Source organism: Cariama cristata, unplaced genomic scaffold, assembly GCF_000690535.1.
Source record: "Cariama cristata isolate BGI_N322 unplaced genomic scaffold, ASM69053v1 scaffold5757, whole genome shotgun sequence".
NCBI lineage: Eukaryota > Metazoa > Chordata > Aves > Cariamiformes > Cariamidae > Cariama > Cariama cristata.
The window spans coordinates 23,382-40,327 of record NW_009625975.1 but is presented as its reverse complement, the minus strand read 5'-3'; the positions used below and the strand labels follow the sequence as shown (position 1 = coordinate 40,327).

General features: G+C 38.0%; 1 protein-coding gene across 1 annotated transcript in view; it reads left to right on the top strand.

The window, feature by feature from the left end:
* STX18 (syntaxin 18) overlaps nt 1-15,577 on the top strand; it is a 35,514-nt gene extending 19,937 nt beyond the window's left edge. Inside the window, exons 7-11 of the mRNA XM_009703818.1 lie at nt 4,583-4,671; nt 12,430-12,488; nt 13,328-13,397; nt 13,972-14,052; nt 15,448-15,577. Of these exons, the coding sequence (XP_009702120.1) occupies nt 4,583-4,671; nt 12,430-12,488; nt 13,328-13,397; nt 13,972-14,052; nt 15,448-15,543 (395 nt within the window). The 3' untranslated portion in view covers nt 15,544-15,577. The remainder of the gene's footprint in view (nt 1-4,582; nt 4,672-12,429; nt 12,489-13,327; nt 13,398-13,971; nt 14,053-15,447) is intronic.
* The last annotated feature ends 1,369 nt before the right edge of the window (nt 15,578-16,946 follow it).

Sequence of the window (16,946 nt, the reverse complement as noted above, 5' to 3'; positions counted from 1 at the left end):
TGATGAGGAGTGGCTGAGGGAGCTGGGGCGGTTTCGCCTGGAGAAAAGGAGGCTGAGGGGAGACCTTATTGCTCTTTAGAACTACCTGAAAGGAGGTTGTACTGTGGTGGGGATCAGTCTCTTCTCCCAAGTAACGAGCCATAGGGCAAGAGGAAATTGCTTCAAGTTGTACCAGGCAAGGTTTAGATTGGATATTAAGAAGAATTTCTTCACTGGAAGGGTTGTGAAGCATTGAAACAGGCTGCCCAGGGAAGTGGTAGAGTCACCATCCCTGGAGTCATTTAGAAGGCATGTAGACATGGTGCTTAGGGACATGGTTTAGTGGTGGACTTGGCCACACTAGGTTTATGGTTGGAGTCGATGATCTTAAAGGTCCTTTCCAACCTAAACGATTCTGTGATTCCATCTATCTGATTTTTCCACATTCCTTTCACTGATGGCAAGGAATTGGAAAGTAGCTCAACAGTGTTCTGGGAACATTTTCTAGTTTTTAAGCACAGATGCCTTTGAGTTGGACACTTTTACAGTAGGAACTTGAAGGTAGAATATGCTCGTAGAGGGGAGGTTACTGGCTGGCCAGATCCAGTAGTTTTGGGGATGTTCTCCACAGCATTGAGTTTCCCTTCTGGAAGGATTGCATCTCATCTTTCAGTGGACAGGAGAGAGCCAGAAGTCCAAAGCAGTATCTCTGTGACCCCAAGGTCATTTCAGCTGGTGCTGTTCTTGACAGGACTTGTGAACATTGCTTCTGATTCCTTGGTGGCCTGCTTCTGAGGCCGGGGGATGTAAGTCCCTTCTCTTAGTCATTTTCACCTGTCCTGGGATGTGTACTCTGGCAGAACTTCGTTTCACACTGTTTTTTGGAGTACCACCACTGTGCAGATAGTTTCAGGTTTCATACCTAAAGAGAAGTCTTGTTTCTGTGATCTGGAGTTGCTTTCCCTAGCTTGTGTTCTGCTTGTACTGTCTAGAGGAGTCTAAAGTACCCTGTGATTTACAGCATGAATTTTTTTTTGAGAGAGAAATAGAACCTACATGAAATGTGACATTACATTAGGATAATACTTCATCATCAAGACAAAAGAAATGCACTAGATGGCCATATTATTCTGATAATCAGTTATTGTTTCTTTAGTGATTTTTATTGAAAGAGTAAAGTTCCCCTGGTTGGTGACTTTAGGGCTGTACAAAGGCTGCATTCGTGTGAAGTGGGTGCTCCATTTCTGGATGAAGACTCCAATACTGAATTACCTCACAGTGTGTGAAGAGTTTAATTTTCTGATACGGCATTGCTTATCTTTCTAACCAGTTTGTACGTCTGTAGCCCTATCAGTATGCCTTTTTTGCGCCCCCCTGACACTGAATTTATTTTAAGAAGTAAAGATTATGTGTCATTTCTAGTGCTTACTATGTTTTTATAGTATGTCTTAAGTGATGCAGCACGTAGGCACATAGATGAGTTTCACCGTAACATGTTATCAGTGTTTCGCAGCTGTGAGCTAGTGCCAGTAGAGAAGCAGCAGCGTAGTAGCATCTTCATTGCCCTGTGCTCCTTCCTTGTTACTGAATGTCTCCACAATCTTTGAAAGTGCGCACTCCCACCACATACTGTTATTACAATTTTTAGCTCTAAAACCTGTGCCACACTGTGGAAAATGCTGTTCTTTGGTTGCCTTGGACAGAGCAAACCACTGCAATAAAAGGAAATGAAGCTTTGTTTGTTGCACATTAATTTTCATTACTTCAGTTTTTGCTTTTATTAGTTTATGCTTTATTTTTTTGCAAGAAAGTAGAGGTTCTGTCACATAAATGATGCTGATGTAGTACTTATGAGGGATTGCCTACTAGTCTTTGAGGAAACCATGAAATTTGTATAGCAGAATAAATCTGTCTGAAACAGTTTGTAAATGCACACAGCCTGTGATTCCTCACATAAGGGTAAGTGTTGGTTGCTGCTGCTTATAGAAATAAGCCTTGTGACTTCACCAGTAGGTGATTGTCCAAGCATGGAAATAGCATGAACGAGATGACTGGGAAACAGGAAGCTTAGTTTAAATCTTATAGCCTTTGATTTTTTTTAAGTAACTTTTCAAATTTTTAAGAAACTGGAGAAATTCTTGTGTTTAGAAATAAACTGTTTCGTCCTCAGGATGTTGGTGGTTTAGAGAATGGTGGGCATTTGTATTTATGAATTAGCCATCATCAGTGTGCCTGGGTTCCTTATGTTAAATATCTCAGCTGTAAAGATAGTTCTGAGAGCAGCTTGTGGTCCTGTCCTTAATTTGAATATTATGATGAACAGCTGAATGTCCTACTTGGTGTGCTAAAGCACAACTTGGGTTTTGTTTGGGTTTTTTGGCAGAAACCAAGGCAAAATGTGATTACTTTTGTTTTGAGGCAAAGCACCTGTTTACATTAGAATTATACTGGACATGCCTTATGGTAGGAAAATAGTCTCTCTGGAGATTGCTTTTATATGCTGACAGTATTTATTTGCATATTACAAATTTGACATTTAGTTTATGGAAATAAATGTAAATAATGAGTAGCTTTTGAATGGGTCCACAAGCTTAGCAGCTGTCACCTTTCAGCATGGAAAAGGGTTCAGAGGATTTGATCACTTTGTATCTCTGTCATGCGTTAATTACTTCTGTTTCTGCAAAAGAAATGTAGTTTGGCTTTTGCTGGATGAATTGTAGAAAAGCATTAATGTCAGCTCCATGAGAGCTGCAGAACAACCTTCCCAGTAGCCAGAAACGTACCGCAGTGACAGGAGGAACCCTGGGGAGATAAGTGTTTCTTGCTTACTTCTTACCATAAGTATATTTGCTTATTATCCATTGCATTGGATACAGGTACTGTTTTTTTAACAGTGCTGACAGTGCCTGAAAGTAATTGGCTCCTCTGGGATAAAATAGGAATATATCCTTTTTTCTTGGCTCCATAAACTAATTATCATCTTTTCTTTGAATCCAGTAGGTAATTCATTATAATTTTGATATAATGTAAATACATTGATTACCTAAACAAATCAGGTTTGTGTTCTGTGAAATGGACTTGAAATACTGATGATACCCCCATGGAAAACAGAGAATTGAATCCTTTCCAAACAATCTTTAAAGATATTCTTGTTTTTATTTTTTATTACTTGTAAGAAAGAACAGATCTATTTTTGTTTTGTTTTTTTTTTCTTAAATTTACTATATTTCTTATCCACATCCTTCATTTCTAACATTGTCATTGTTTGTACATCCTGGTTTGGTTGTTGAGAAGCAAAATATACATTTATAAAGAAGACATACACAACAATACTGATTTATAATGTTTATTTTTCAAGAGTTTTCACAAACATTATGGTGAAGGATAAAGGGGAAAATTTCTCCTTATAATCCTTTTCATATATTTGTTTATAAATAGGGCTAATTCTTTCAGGGGCTTCCCAAGACAAGTCAGTATCTGAATGCTGATGCATCAGTGCTGCTTATGCAATTGAAAAAAATTAGGTTTAGAAGGTTATAGCAAAACAAATGAAAATACTTATAAATGCCTGAAAAATTTGACTGGGATTAATAGGAAGTCTGAAAAAGTAAAAACTAACTCTTTCTGTATTTTAATTTGCAACCTGCATCTGATAAGTCAAAGCAGGTTCAGTTTTGATCCATTGTGGGGTGGTGCAAATCTCTCTTTTGGATTTTGTAAAAATATCACAGCCAGTGGGGAGAAGAGAGGCCTTCTCAAGAGAGCAGTCTTACTGTTAGGATTTTAAACACTGATGCTAGAACAGCTTCAGAAACAGTAGGTTCCTGTAGCACAATTTCTTCTTTTTCATTCAAACTTCTTCATCTATAATCAGAAGTATATAATTAAACCTAAAAATAAATCTTCCAGAAGGGAATATCGCAGAAATAGCCATTCAAGTTCTTTTGTGCCCAGCTCCTGCTAAGATTTATGCAGATGATTAGCTTTAATCAAAGGGGAAGTACTATTGAAATCAATGAAGCAGCTATGATGCATAAGGGTTAGTTTGTGGGATCAGATCTGATTCCATTTATATGCAGGAAGACCCCTTGCACACTGTGCTGTAGGATTTGCACTGTAATATGCAGTTTGAACAGCGTGAGGAAATCAAGTTTGTCCTGTGAACTTTGCTCAAAATGTCTTTGAGATTCTGTTCTTTTTGGAATGAGGAGCTGGTGGCTCTGTCAAGTCTCATTGGAAGATAATAGTTTGCATATAGACTGTCATTTGGAAAATTTTGTGTTTTCTTCTGTTAAGGCAAATGCTACAGTATTTTGTGCCCTAGCAAGTCTTAGTGCATTGTGAGTTGTTTTACATCCTTCACTGTCAATATATTAGTGCGACTCCTCGTAGTTCACAAAATTAAACGTGCATAGACTTTTGTTCCAGTTTAGAAGTTAAAGTATATTGGTGTAATTTTGTGCTGTAAATATAGGGTGAATCTCAGTTAATGCCAAATGAGATATAACAATTTCCTCAGCATTCTGAAATGGACAAAAAATGTTTTTTCACTTTGCTATTCAGTGTCCTGCATTGTCTCAAGCATCTGGTGGTTCTTTTGCAGACAGGAATCTGCCTGATGCCCAAAGTAACCTTGGATTATGGGGGGATGGCAAAGGTGAAGATGAGCTGTCACCTGAAGAAATACAAATGGTAATTATGTCTTATGTCTTATTGTCCATTTCATTATATTTTTTGCTGTATTCATATGTTTTTAAAAAGTACGGATTCACCCAAAGTAATTTTCAACTTTCATTTTACACAGAATAATGCCATAACAAGATACAGCTTTTGCACATGGCTTCCTGGATCTTCTGGTAGCAGCTAATATTTAAAAGTGCTACAAAATACTTACATGGAGCCATGAAATTAATAAAAACTATTTTTCAACAATTGAAATTAAAATTGTTTTTAAAATTACAGTTATGAATTGCTTTTTTTAGTCAGGAAACAATAGAAGTCAAGGCAACATCAGAAAAAAGCATTATGAAACTCCTGAAAGAATAAAGTTTGGGCTCTTTTTTTTCCTTGGACTATTTCTAGAACACACCTTAAATAGTTATACTGTTTAAGTATGACTATGAGTTATACTTCATTTTACCCCTTTTTATGTTTTTGGAGTATCAAAATCAGATTGGTTTACTAGAAAGAATAGCTACAAACTTTCTGTCACAACAGAATCTTGTGAATTTTACCTTTTTTGCATCTCCCCGTTATTAACACATTTATGTATTGTTTAATCCAATTCTGCTTAAATTTGAACTGATATAATACAAAATTTCTGCCACAGGCATGATTGCGGACAACCTATCTGTTAGACCTTTTGATATTCCTAAAATTTATTGTTTTGAACATGGCTCAAAATTCAAAAATCTTAGAAAACCTCTCTACATTAGCACACATTGCCTTGTTTTATATAAAGAAGGAACTGATTTATAACTAGATGTGCAGTTTTCAGAATGGTGAGCTTCACTAGGGCAAAAGGATGCTGCAGTATGACTATGTGAATTAGAGATTAGTGATTACAGATGTTTCCAAACACAGTATGCATCACTCTTCCCATCAGAGATGAGTAAGTTGCACATAATTATGGTATGGTTTGTCAAAGAGAAAAGGTTCTTCAGAGGCTGCTCTTGATGCTCTCATATTGTTCTTGAGTGCCCGTCTGAAATCTAAAGGCTTACTCCTGCTTTCTGTTTTCTTTTTAAAGAGAATTCTTTACATATTTTCATTCTTCTGTGTTTAGGCACAATATTATTAGCCCCTTTGCTGTCAGCTTCCAGAGGATCAGGAGGAAATAAGCATCAGAGGTGATGGCTCTGACAGGGCTTACTAATAACTGACTACTAAATGTTGGATTGTTTTTTGTAGGCCTCACACTGTAATTAAGTTTTAAACATGTTACATCCCTTGCCATGGTACTTTGGCAATAAATACATTTCTTTTTCATTAAATATTTTTGTACTTTTTAGAGTAAGGCCCCAGATAAGAGAAAAATTTATGTTCATAGTTTAATGCTTTGAAGGATTTCTAGACTCCTAAATCTCCAGTCCTAAACTACTTCTTATTAGGTGTTCAGAGAGCTCTTCCTAGAGGAGAAGCAACAGACATTTTTAAAAAATCCATTATTATTCTTTACCCATTCAGAGCTCTCCTGTGCTGTACTTTTTTATTATTACGTATTTTTTTAAACTTTCACTGGTGGTTTTACACTGATTTACTTCTGTTGTGCTTTCAGGAGTTGCTCGTCCTGTGAAAAGGGGTATAAAAATAACACTGGTGCTCCAACTTTAATAAACTTTTAGCTCAGACAGACTATAATAATGTCCTTATTCTTAGCTTACACAGTTCTGCCTATAGTTTGCAAGAAAACGTATAGTATATAACAGTGCCTTGATGTCAGTGCCATGATTAAGCCTAGATAAATTACTTGTGCTCTAAACTTCAGATCTCAGCTTTAAGTTCAGTGTGCTCCGTGGGAAAAGAGACAAATTAACTAGTCTGTTTAGAGAAACAGATCAAAATGCTACCAAAATAAAAATAACAAACTTTGAGGCCCTATATATATTAATACACTAAAATATTATTACTGCTCTTATGCCATAGTTTATTCTTAAATTTCCATGTGTGAATTTACATTTAAAATTTGTTTTTGTTATGTACTCTCAGTACTTGTGTTTTAGTACTGATACTAGGAAACTAGAATTGAAAAAAACATACAAAGGGAAGTTACCACCAGAACAGCCTCCTCTCTTCTTATAATTTATTCTAAGTTTTGCAGAAAGCTGGTTCTGTGCTGGTTGTCTGAATCTCCTGATGAATCTTGCTGTGGTTCTGATCTCACCCAGAGCCGTTCTCTCCTGTTGTAGCTCACTGCAGGCTGACAGCATGACCACCAGTAGTCAGGGCTGTCTGTATCTCAGCTTCTTCTCACACTGACTATAAGTCTATGCTTCTCGCACTGTTGTGAAGAAATAAAAGCTTGATTTCTACCCCTCCTAAAAATTAACAAGCATCAGTTGCTTCCACATTATGTCTTGGAAGGAGTCTACATTTATTACGATTTAAAAGAAAAGTGAGTCAGCGTTCACGATAGTATTACTACAGACATTTTTTCCTTTCTCCATCAGTTGTCAAGTAGAAAGTGAGCTGATTGTTTCTAGTTATAGGTAATGCCCCCTAATGAGGATCATTTCTTACCAGGTAGTTTTTTTTACTGTTGGATTGGATTGCATATCATTGGAGTTAAACTGTAAACAGAGAGTTGAATATTTGTGTGATATGTGTATGTGCACAACAGGGCTTCATATGTAAACGTTGCCACTAATATGTTGATACTAAGAGCTGAGCAAGCCATTACTCTGTTCTGTGGACCTAACGTGGGTTTTTTTCCAGGGTTTCTTTTTTGTTTTGTTTTATGAACAGTATCATTAGCTAATTTACAAAGGCTAGGGATGTATGTAGTGACTATTCCACAGCAAAACTGCTATTTCAGTGCATTTATGAGGGAACTTATAGCTAAGAGTTGGCCTTTATTAGTAGAAGTTGGATACTGTATAATTTCACTCCTAACAGACTTTAAAGTCACTAGATCCATTATTCTGATTTTCAGGTAAATTTGGGTCCAAGGTGTAAATATAGGTGTAACTATAGGCGTATCTAGGAAATAATTCGAGTATTTGAATGAGTATTTCTTTTTTCACTGGTCGCATAAATCCTTTATATTACCTTGGCAATATTTAATGACTTCATTGTGCTTTTAACGCAGGAATCAAAGGGTCTTTACAAACACGTAAGAAACCCTCACAGCTTTAGTTAATTTATTCACTCAAAGGACAGGTAATTATCTCTCTTCTGCATTATGTCTGCTGTTACAGAGAAGTTAATTTCTACTTTTTCAACGTTTGACTCGTGAAGCGTGGACGAACTTCATTTAAGTTACTCAAAAAATCCAGCAGCCCTCAGAAGAGGGTAGGTTACAGTGTAGAAACTGCTGTGTTTGGTTTTAAATTGGAATGTGTTGTGTCAAATCATACTTAACAGTTCTCAATCATGGTTCCGTGATCCTTCCTGTGGGTAAAATAATGAATTAAAGCCCTATCATATTGCTACAGAAGCAATTTCTACCAGTATTTTACCCACAGGAGAGACCTTTACATTGTTCAAAATGGTTTCAGGCTATTTTATAATTCGCACAATAAATTTCAGTTTATAACCCTGAGTACAGGTGTATATTAATGGTTCTTACAGTTATTGTGAGCAGATGTCTTGTGGCTGCATTGAGTGTGAAAAAATCTGGCTCTGAGTTGTGAAAATATCTAATTTTCCCTGACTTTATCTTTTTTTGTTTGTTTTTATCTTAAATTCAGGTACAGTACATATAATGACTTATCTCATGGGATAACAAAAAAGAACTATGATTATTTCTTCTATGCATTAGATTTTTAGACATATCTTAAGTGGTTTGTCACTTTATGCCATACTTTTGTAACAGAATATTTCACTGTCATAAAAGAAGCTACTTTAATAAGCCATAAATCATGGAGCTATACTGATCACTAGAGTTTGGTTTATGTTCCCATCATGTAAACCCCTTTGTGACACATTGGTATATGATGTGTTCTGCACTCTAATCTTTTGTTCAACTGACTGCTTTAGCATATCTTACTGCTGTCTGCACCAAGCGGTCCATCAGCCATGATTTCAGATTTCAAATTTAGCAGTTTAAAAGGCAATCCATGGCAGTGGAGGATTTTAAATATCAAAGGGACTCTTTGGAGTACTTTCTCAAGTGGATTTGTGCTATTTGTAAGGGATTAAAATAATTCACTGTTTCTTTATTGAAATTTTGCCTTCTAAATTAGTTATCTCAGTTTTACTAAGGCAGCAAAATAGGGAATTTTTGATGTTGAGTATTTGTGCAGAAATACTTATCCTTACAGAAGTCAGAAAAACAATTACAGCTTGGTGGCCTGATTTAGTGACTTAAGGACCAACCAGATGACTCAGTGCTAAATCTCATGGCTCTATTTCATTGCTCTGTTCCTTGGCTTTGTTCTGAGATGCCTCCACTAAAATCAGAGACATACAATGGTGTGAACGTAAAGGAGCAGAGTGATGAAACACCTTTAACTATCCGCTGCTGTGAAGTAAATACCACTGTATTAGTCAATTATATTTTAACAAATGCTCTGCTCTGTAGAAGGAGACACTACAGACAGCAATGACAATGACACTTGAATGTACTGCAACACTGATACTTTTTTATTTAACAAAACCATTGGATCTTTAGAGTGGAAATCAGTGGGACTTCAGGGAGCTGTGCAGTATGTTCATCTCTCTTTCCCCTTGTCTCATGGGTCTGTACTCCACAGTGAAGGTGACAGTGCCCAACTCCTCCTCGTCTGTGATCTTAGACTCTCTGGAGTCCTTTAACCAAGGGGAGAAAGCTGTTCTTGCCAATCAGGTAAACAGTGAACCTCCAGTATAAAAAAAAATTGTATTTTAAAAGAAATTAAAAAACATTTTTAGTTATTCATGACATAAATTGCCTATGTCAGAAGACTAAACCTTTTTCTATGAGATTCACTGTTATCATTCTTTAAACATACCTATCATTTCACACTCACTTCTGCCAGATTAAACCTACAAATTTCTGATTTTTAACACAGTAACCATTTCCCCCTAAGTCATGCAAGTTGACATTTAATTTACTTTTGGCAGAGTCTCAAGTACTGTTTCGCTGAGGCCCTTGTGGGCCTGAAGCAAGATGAAGAACATTACAGCACAAAATGATGGGGAACAGTGGTGATGGTGTGGGGTGTGAGGAAGGAATGAAGGTGAAGAGTATGAAATGTGGTTTGCCTTTTCTTATTTTCTGGCTTTTCTGTGTTGCTCTGTGGCAGCGCAGAAGTCTTGCTCAGCTCCTGCTTTCAACTCGTCCCTGAAGCCAGCCCTATCATCTAGTCCTGTGGTGGGATTCAGTTTACTAATCTGCCAGAAAACACAGGAGGAAAAAGTGGTTAGTAAGCTAAAATGCCATGCCACGAAACCAGATGAGCAGCAGCACTTGCTTAGGACTGTGTATGCGGGGAGAGGAGCAGGACAAACTCCTCAGTGGCTGCACTGGATCTTTTCCACTGCACCCTACATAGTATACACACTTCATTTCTTCTCTGTGTTAGTACTGTGGAAGTACTTGATATGGCAGAAGTTTCAGCTGGAACATTCTGTGTTGTTTCAAGGGATGCACACATCAGCATCTGGAGCAATGCGCACGAGGAGTGGCACAAGCTGTGCAAGGAAGATCTTAAAAAAGCCTGGGATAGAGATGCTGGTGGCATGATTGGGGCAGGGTGTGGGTCACAGTGGTGAACCAAAGAAAGTCACCAAATGTGTCAGTGTAATAACGTTAAATGTACATACTCCTACAGACTGGCTCTGTGAAAGAAGCTATCGGTCAGATGAACTGTATGTCATATTATAGCCACTAATTTTCATGCTGCATCTTCATGACAAACAGCATTGTCGGTATTTCAAAGTACTTTAAACAAGTGCTTCATTTTGGGCTATTTCAGTAGCACTGCTCTAAAAGCAAAATGCCCATTTGCCTTTCACTGATGTCACTGGACCCTCGCTGTTATCATAATGCTCTGTGGTTCAGACCTTTCCCCCTCCTCCTTCCTTCTTTTGCTTTTTGCACATGATAGTTGTTTTCAAATACTGTCTTCTCTGGGCAACACCTCCTTTTCTTGCCAGATTAAGCGCTGGGCATTTACTCGGCTAGCGAGTAATTGCTGTTACACTGACTGAAGACCAAGTCGGACCTATAAGCAGTGCTGCTCTGTTGAGTGTTTTCATCTTTAACACATTGCTCTGTTTTAAGAAGGATCATGAGACCTTGCAAGGTGGCTGGGAGGACTGCTGTGCTTTTACTGCTAATGAAATTGTAACATGATTGAATTATGCCAAAATCCCAGTGTCTTACGTAGGCTAGTTCAAAATAAGGAGATTAACTGAACTAGAACAGGGCTTGCTGTCTTGCAGAGCTCCAGTGTCAAATTCTTTGCATTCTGAATCCTGTTTTCTGGTATTCACGCTGCTGTATGTATCACTCAGGTTTGTCAGAGGCATGTAACAGGTAGTTTTCAATGGAAATGTATATCCTGTGTGCTATTTCTGTATCACCATGTAGACCAGGTCTTTCCCTGCTTTGTGAGAAAAGTGCAAAGACCTAGTCAGTTGTGTCCATACCACAAAGGTCCAGCCATTACTGAGGCTTTGGCCATGTAGAATCAATTGGCAGAATACCTTGAATAGGCTTCCCCTCCCTCGGCCAACATGGGACTTTTGATCCTTCCAATACGAGGTATCCTGCAGTCCCTGACGGCAGGAGCCCTTCGGCTGGGGCAGGCCACAGGACTCCCTGAGCACCTACTGCCCGGAGCCGAGTGGCCGCAGGGCAGGGAGCGGTATGCTGCAGGCCCCCCTCAGGCTTTTAACCAGCTGTAGCTGGCTGCCAGACTGCAACATCGAACTCATTCCGGCACCTTGGAAATCCCAGCTCAGTATGTCCTAACGGGTTCTTTCTAAATCACAGTCCTTAGGATGGGCTTTCCAACAAGGTCCACTATGATGTGGGATACCTTTCTCAGCTGTATTTTGGCTGTGCAGATTTTGTTTCAGCAAATTGTGTTATCACACTTGCTGCATGATCACTTATTCTGTAATGAATCACAAATGATCTGACAGTCAAGTTCATCTGAAAAGTCAAAGCTTATTTTCCTGTATAAATTCTGCTATTTATGCTTGTATTTGAAAAATGTAGTGCTAAAAGTATATTTAAATGTTTCACTGATTACTCATGAGTTTTAAATGGAAGAGGTCTACTGGTGTAACTAAAGCCAAGGCATTTGTAAAGTCTGAAGTACTACATGTCAAAATATTTCATATTGTAGCAAAATCTAAAAGCTCTTAACTTCATGCCATGGGCAGTACGTGAATAATGTGAAGGACAGTGCAGAGATGTCACAAAGAGAATCACATGCTTTCACAAGCATGAAGACTTTCCCCACTCAAATTTCTAAAATAAAAAAAAGGACAGATTTCAATCCACTATATTTTTCCTTACTGCAAACTAACTTGAGCAAAATCTTCAAGTTATTCTAGGGTTTGTTTCATTAATGGGCAGAGAATGACAAGTATTACAGTGACTGGTTACAAATAAAGCAGATTCGTATTGTTCATTTAGGCCAGTATCAGTAATTCTTGAAGATCTTTTTCATTGAGACATACTGTAAATAGATGGCAAGGAAGAGTGGAAGTTGGTTGATCGGGGTGGGGGTTGAAGAAAGTTCCCCAAGTCCAAGCACATGAACTCATGCGTGTGATTTCCTTCTTCCCTTCTTCCAGTTCGAACAGGAGAACCAGAGACTTGTTGGTGAAATGAATAACCTCTTCGATGAAGTCAGGTAGAGTTTTCTGTTACGTGACAGACTGCTGCACATGCGGGTCCCGTAACCCAGACGACACCCACACACAGTGGATTTGCTGCAGGACACCTGGCTGCATCAATTGTAGTGGTGTGGTTGAAGCAGGCATGAAATAGAAGTACCCAGGAAACAAACCGTATGAGTTCACGCATTGTGTGAACTGTCCCACCATGTAAAGAATGGTTCTGAGTGACAAACTATCCAAAATAGTACTGGTTAAATTTGGATGGCTTACGTTCTGTCTCGCTTATCTAAGTTTTAAAGGATTAAGTTCTCCATTCATATCATGTTGCCTGCTGCATATACAGAGCGCAGTAGGGGAGGTGCAGTGTCTGACCCCCACGCAGAGACCTGTCTTCATGGCAGAGCGGCACTGCCGTTTGCTCACCGCTTGTTCTGCACAACACCTGAATGGCTGACTCAAGCTAGAGCTTTATTTTTGGATTATTAGTACTAGGGAAGGTGAATTCCACACATCATAGTAGCATATAGAAAGGATATGTCAGCATTAACTACTTAGAGTTCACCATGGGCTTTTTGTATTAGCGGAAAGAAGGAAGATAGGTGAAGCTGTGGCAGTGAATGCTGCTATCTGAGAATGTCTGGGTGGTGCCTTTCCCCGAGCTTCACTGTGGGCTGGTTGTCTTCCAACCCCAAGCTGTCAGAACACTAATCATCGGTTGTTGCTGTATAACAGACAGCTAACAAAATAGCCCAGCCTTTTGACTAGCCTGCTTACCGGCTTGGAGAATGTGAATCTGCTGGAGCAAGAAACGTTTGCGCTAGTTTCTAATGGAGTATTTCTGTTCTTTGCCAAGACAAATTGAAGGAAAAGTGGTGGAAATCTCCAGATTACAAGAGATATTCACTGAAAAAGTCTTGCAACAGGTTAGTATAATTTCATACTACAGCAGCAAATGCAGCTTGAAGATTTTCTTGGGGGTAGTTTGGTCTTTGTTGCATACAAGATGCAATCATAAGATTAATGAATCTTTGATGGAAATGTGAAGGAAAAGATTTTTTTGTTTACTTTTCAAATGCAAAATCAAGATATTTACTGTTGTTACTTATCAGTATGTACTGCGAATGGAAAATGCAATGTGTGTTAGAATGATCCCTCTGCCTCAGAACGGCTGTCCCGTTAAATGTATTACTTAACAGCATCTTTTCTGGACATGGCAGCATCTCTTCCAAAACAGTTGGCAAAAATTAGACAGGTAGAATTTGATTCTAGATAAACAGGAGACTTCCTATTTATCTTGGTGGTCTCCATTCAGGCTCCTAAAATCCCAGGTAAAGAAATTGCAACTTAACTGCCTCTATACCTTTGCATCATTGAAACTAAGATGTTCATAATACCAGATTTTATTTCATTTTTGAGTTCTGCTTGTTCCCCAAGTCCTTGGATGTGTTTTTTTTCCTAACATTTATCACTGTTTCTCAATTTTTATTTTTTTACCAGGAAACTGATATTGACAATATCCATCAATTAGTTGTGGGTGCAACAGAGAACATCAAAGAAGGCAACGAAGACATAAGAGAGGTGATGTCTCCAAGCTGTCTTATGAACTCACTTGTTCTCTTAACTTTCAGTTTTGCCCAAGTGTTGCTTTAAACAGCATGTGCGAGCGAGCTCATGGTGCAGGTGCAGGGTGTGTTGGGCTGTTGGGACACGACTTTTGGAAAAATTGTAGAAGTTAGCTGAAGTTCTCAGTAGTTTGCGTTGTTTGTCCCCCTAACCATGATTTGAACAGGTATACAGGTCTGCAGAAATCTACTTGGCCTCACCTGGTTTTTAAACAGGACGGTCACCTGGTGTGTATTTAAGCACCTGTGAAGTTTGTTTAAAAAAAAGTAAGGGGGGAGAAATTGCAGACTACAGAAACTATTGAAACTGGAGTTAAATGCTGAGCGTTAGCATAAGAGTCTCTTTACCACTCTGGAGGCATCTCACATGCTCCTAGTAAACAAATCTATCCTATGATCTTACTAATTAGAATGGAATGTTGGTTGTTTTGGTTTTTTTTCAGGAACTGAGATTTCAGTTAAAAGCAGGGTTCCTAAATTAGGCTACTGAGTAAATGGCTCAGTTTGTTTTTTTTCTTTTACCTCCTGAAAGCACATAGAGTATGTAACTCAAGGATGAGTTATCCACTGCCCAGCTCTCCTGAAAAGTGCATCAAACGTGGCATGAACTGAAGTTACTTTTGTTTTTCGTATTTGTAGGTAGAACTAAGTTTCCTAAACCATGCTGAGAAACAGTAGAGAAAGGTGGTAAATACAAAACTGTTGCTCACATTAATGTTTGTATCAATAAAAAAATCTGTTCCATGTGTAAATCTGAAAAAATGAGAGACACAACCAGGTCCCCTGCTATATGCCAATCTGTTATAGGAAGGAGAATCCCAGAAAAATACTTGCTATACTTGCTCCTTGCTCTACATGCTCTGAGACTGAAACGTGATTGACAGTGCAAAATCAACCTCCAGAAATAGTTGTCAGGTTTGAGGGTTTTTTTAGTTGGAAGATATTACTAGAATGATGAAGGCCTGATTATTTCTAATCACAGAATTTCACTTCTGGAACTTAAAACTAACCTTTAAGCATGTATCTTTTGATGTAGTTCTTAATGTTTTGAGTGTATTTCCATTGTGTGTGGGGATCCTGGGATTTTTTTGGGTGTGTGTTGGGTTTTTTTGGGGGGGTAGTGTTTTTTTGGTTTTTAATGACCAATTTTAAGATTTTGAGTGTGTGTGTGATAAATCTAAAGAGATATAGCCAACCTGACTTTTATTCACCTGAAATTAATGGCAAGTTTTATTCTTTCTCTTGTGGGAGGGATGAGTGAAGCCACTAACAGTCATCCTGGGTTGCCACTGTTGAAATTCTACTGTATATTTTACTGGTGATGGTAATGGAGATAACCTTTTCCTCACAGGCCATCAAAAACAATGCCGGATTTAGAGTATGGATCCTATTCTTCCTTGTGATGTGTTCATTTTCCTTGCTTTTCCTGGACTGGTATGATAATTAATTACAAATATAGTATTGTCTACATGCTTTGTAAAACTTTTGACATTTTTTTCAATGGAGCGGGGTATATGGCTTACCTGTATATTTTATGCCTTTTTTCGTACTGCTACGATGGAAATATTTTTGAATAAATAAGCATGTGTATATATCCATTAGTGCAGAGGGAGCTGACGGCATTCATTTTAAATCCCTTTATCAAACATAAAACCACACTTAATCCTGCAAAGAACATAGAAACCTTTGAAAGAGCTAGTAAGAAAGCTACCAGATGGAGCATAGCTAACAGAAGAAAAAAGACGATAATGGTTTTATCACTTCACCCACACATCTGTGATGTTTAAAGCCCAGCTCCCAGTGTGCCGACCAGATCAAGACAAAACTGTTACTGTGCAAAAGCATCTACGCTGTCTCAGGCTTTTATTTCATCATACCACTTCAGTACATAGTGATCATTTTGCACATGTATGACCTCTACTTCTAATCCTTGGAAACTACTTGAGTCAGAGATCAGGTTGATTTAATAGTAGTAATAATAAGTCAACTAAAGAGCTTTACTTCTAGGTGAAAAGAGAGTGTACAAAACAAACAGATTGTGCAGTGGAACAGATGTTCTGGGATGTTGGAACAAAGCCAAAGGACAGACAATATTAAAGCCAAACTCTTCGAAGTACTAAAATTGGGAGCAATTTGTTAACTAAAAAAAAAGTCTCAACTGTAGATAAGAATCAATAAACCCCCTCCTATTAAATCAGAGGAAAGAATGGTTTTGACTGCAAGAAGCATAAGCAGTCTCTTTCTCCTAGATCGTAAAGCTTAGCATTTTTTAATGTTTATTGTTATGAGAGAGAGAATAAGTTGTTTCTCATTAGTATTTCCTTGTGCATTAAAGTTTTTATTGTCCTAAATTTAAGGGGAGGGAATGTATCATGAATCACTTCCATGTAGGACGGTCTTGGGGAACAGATCTTTTCCATCTTGTAAAATCTGAATGTCCTCTGTAAATAAGTTGGTATGAAATGTGTGTTCTGCTACCTCTCTTCTGAAATGTATATTTCTATACATTATATGCAACAAGCAGCAGCATCCTTATTCTTTGCACAGAGTGAAAATGTCAAAGGTTACATGTGAATTAACTACATTCAATAAAACACATGCCTATTAGAAAATGCAAACACAGCATGTTTTGAGTATCCTAACATAAGCTTGAAGTTTTTAAAAGCAAAAAAAAAATTTGGCACATAATTTATTGCTTTTTATGCATTCCACACACCATAATGACTTAATAAAAAGCCTTTTACAGCTATACTGTGTAATGCATATTTCTTATCAAACCTAGAGAATAAGTAATAATGGTTATTTTTACTGTATTGGTAAGAAAGGCTGCTGATAAAGCAATTCTACTGG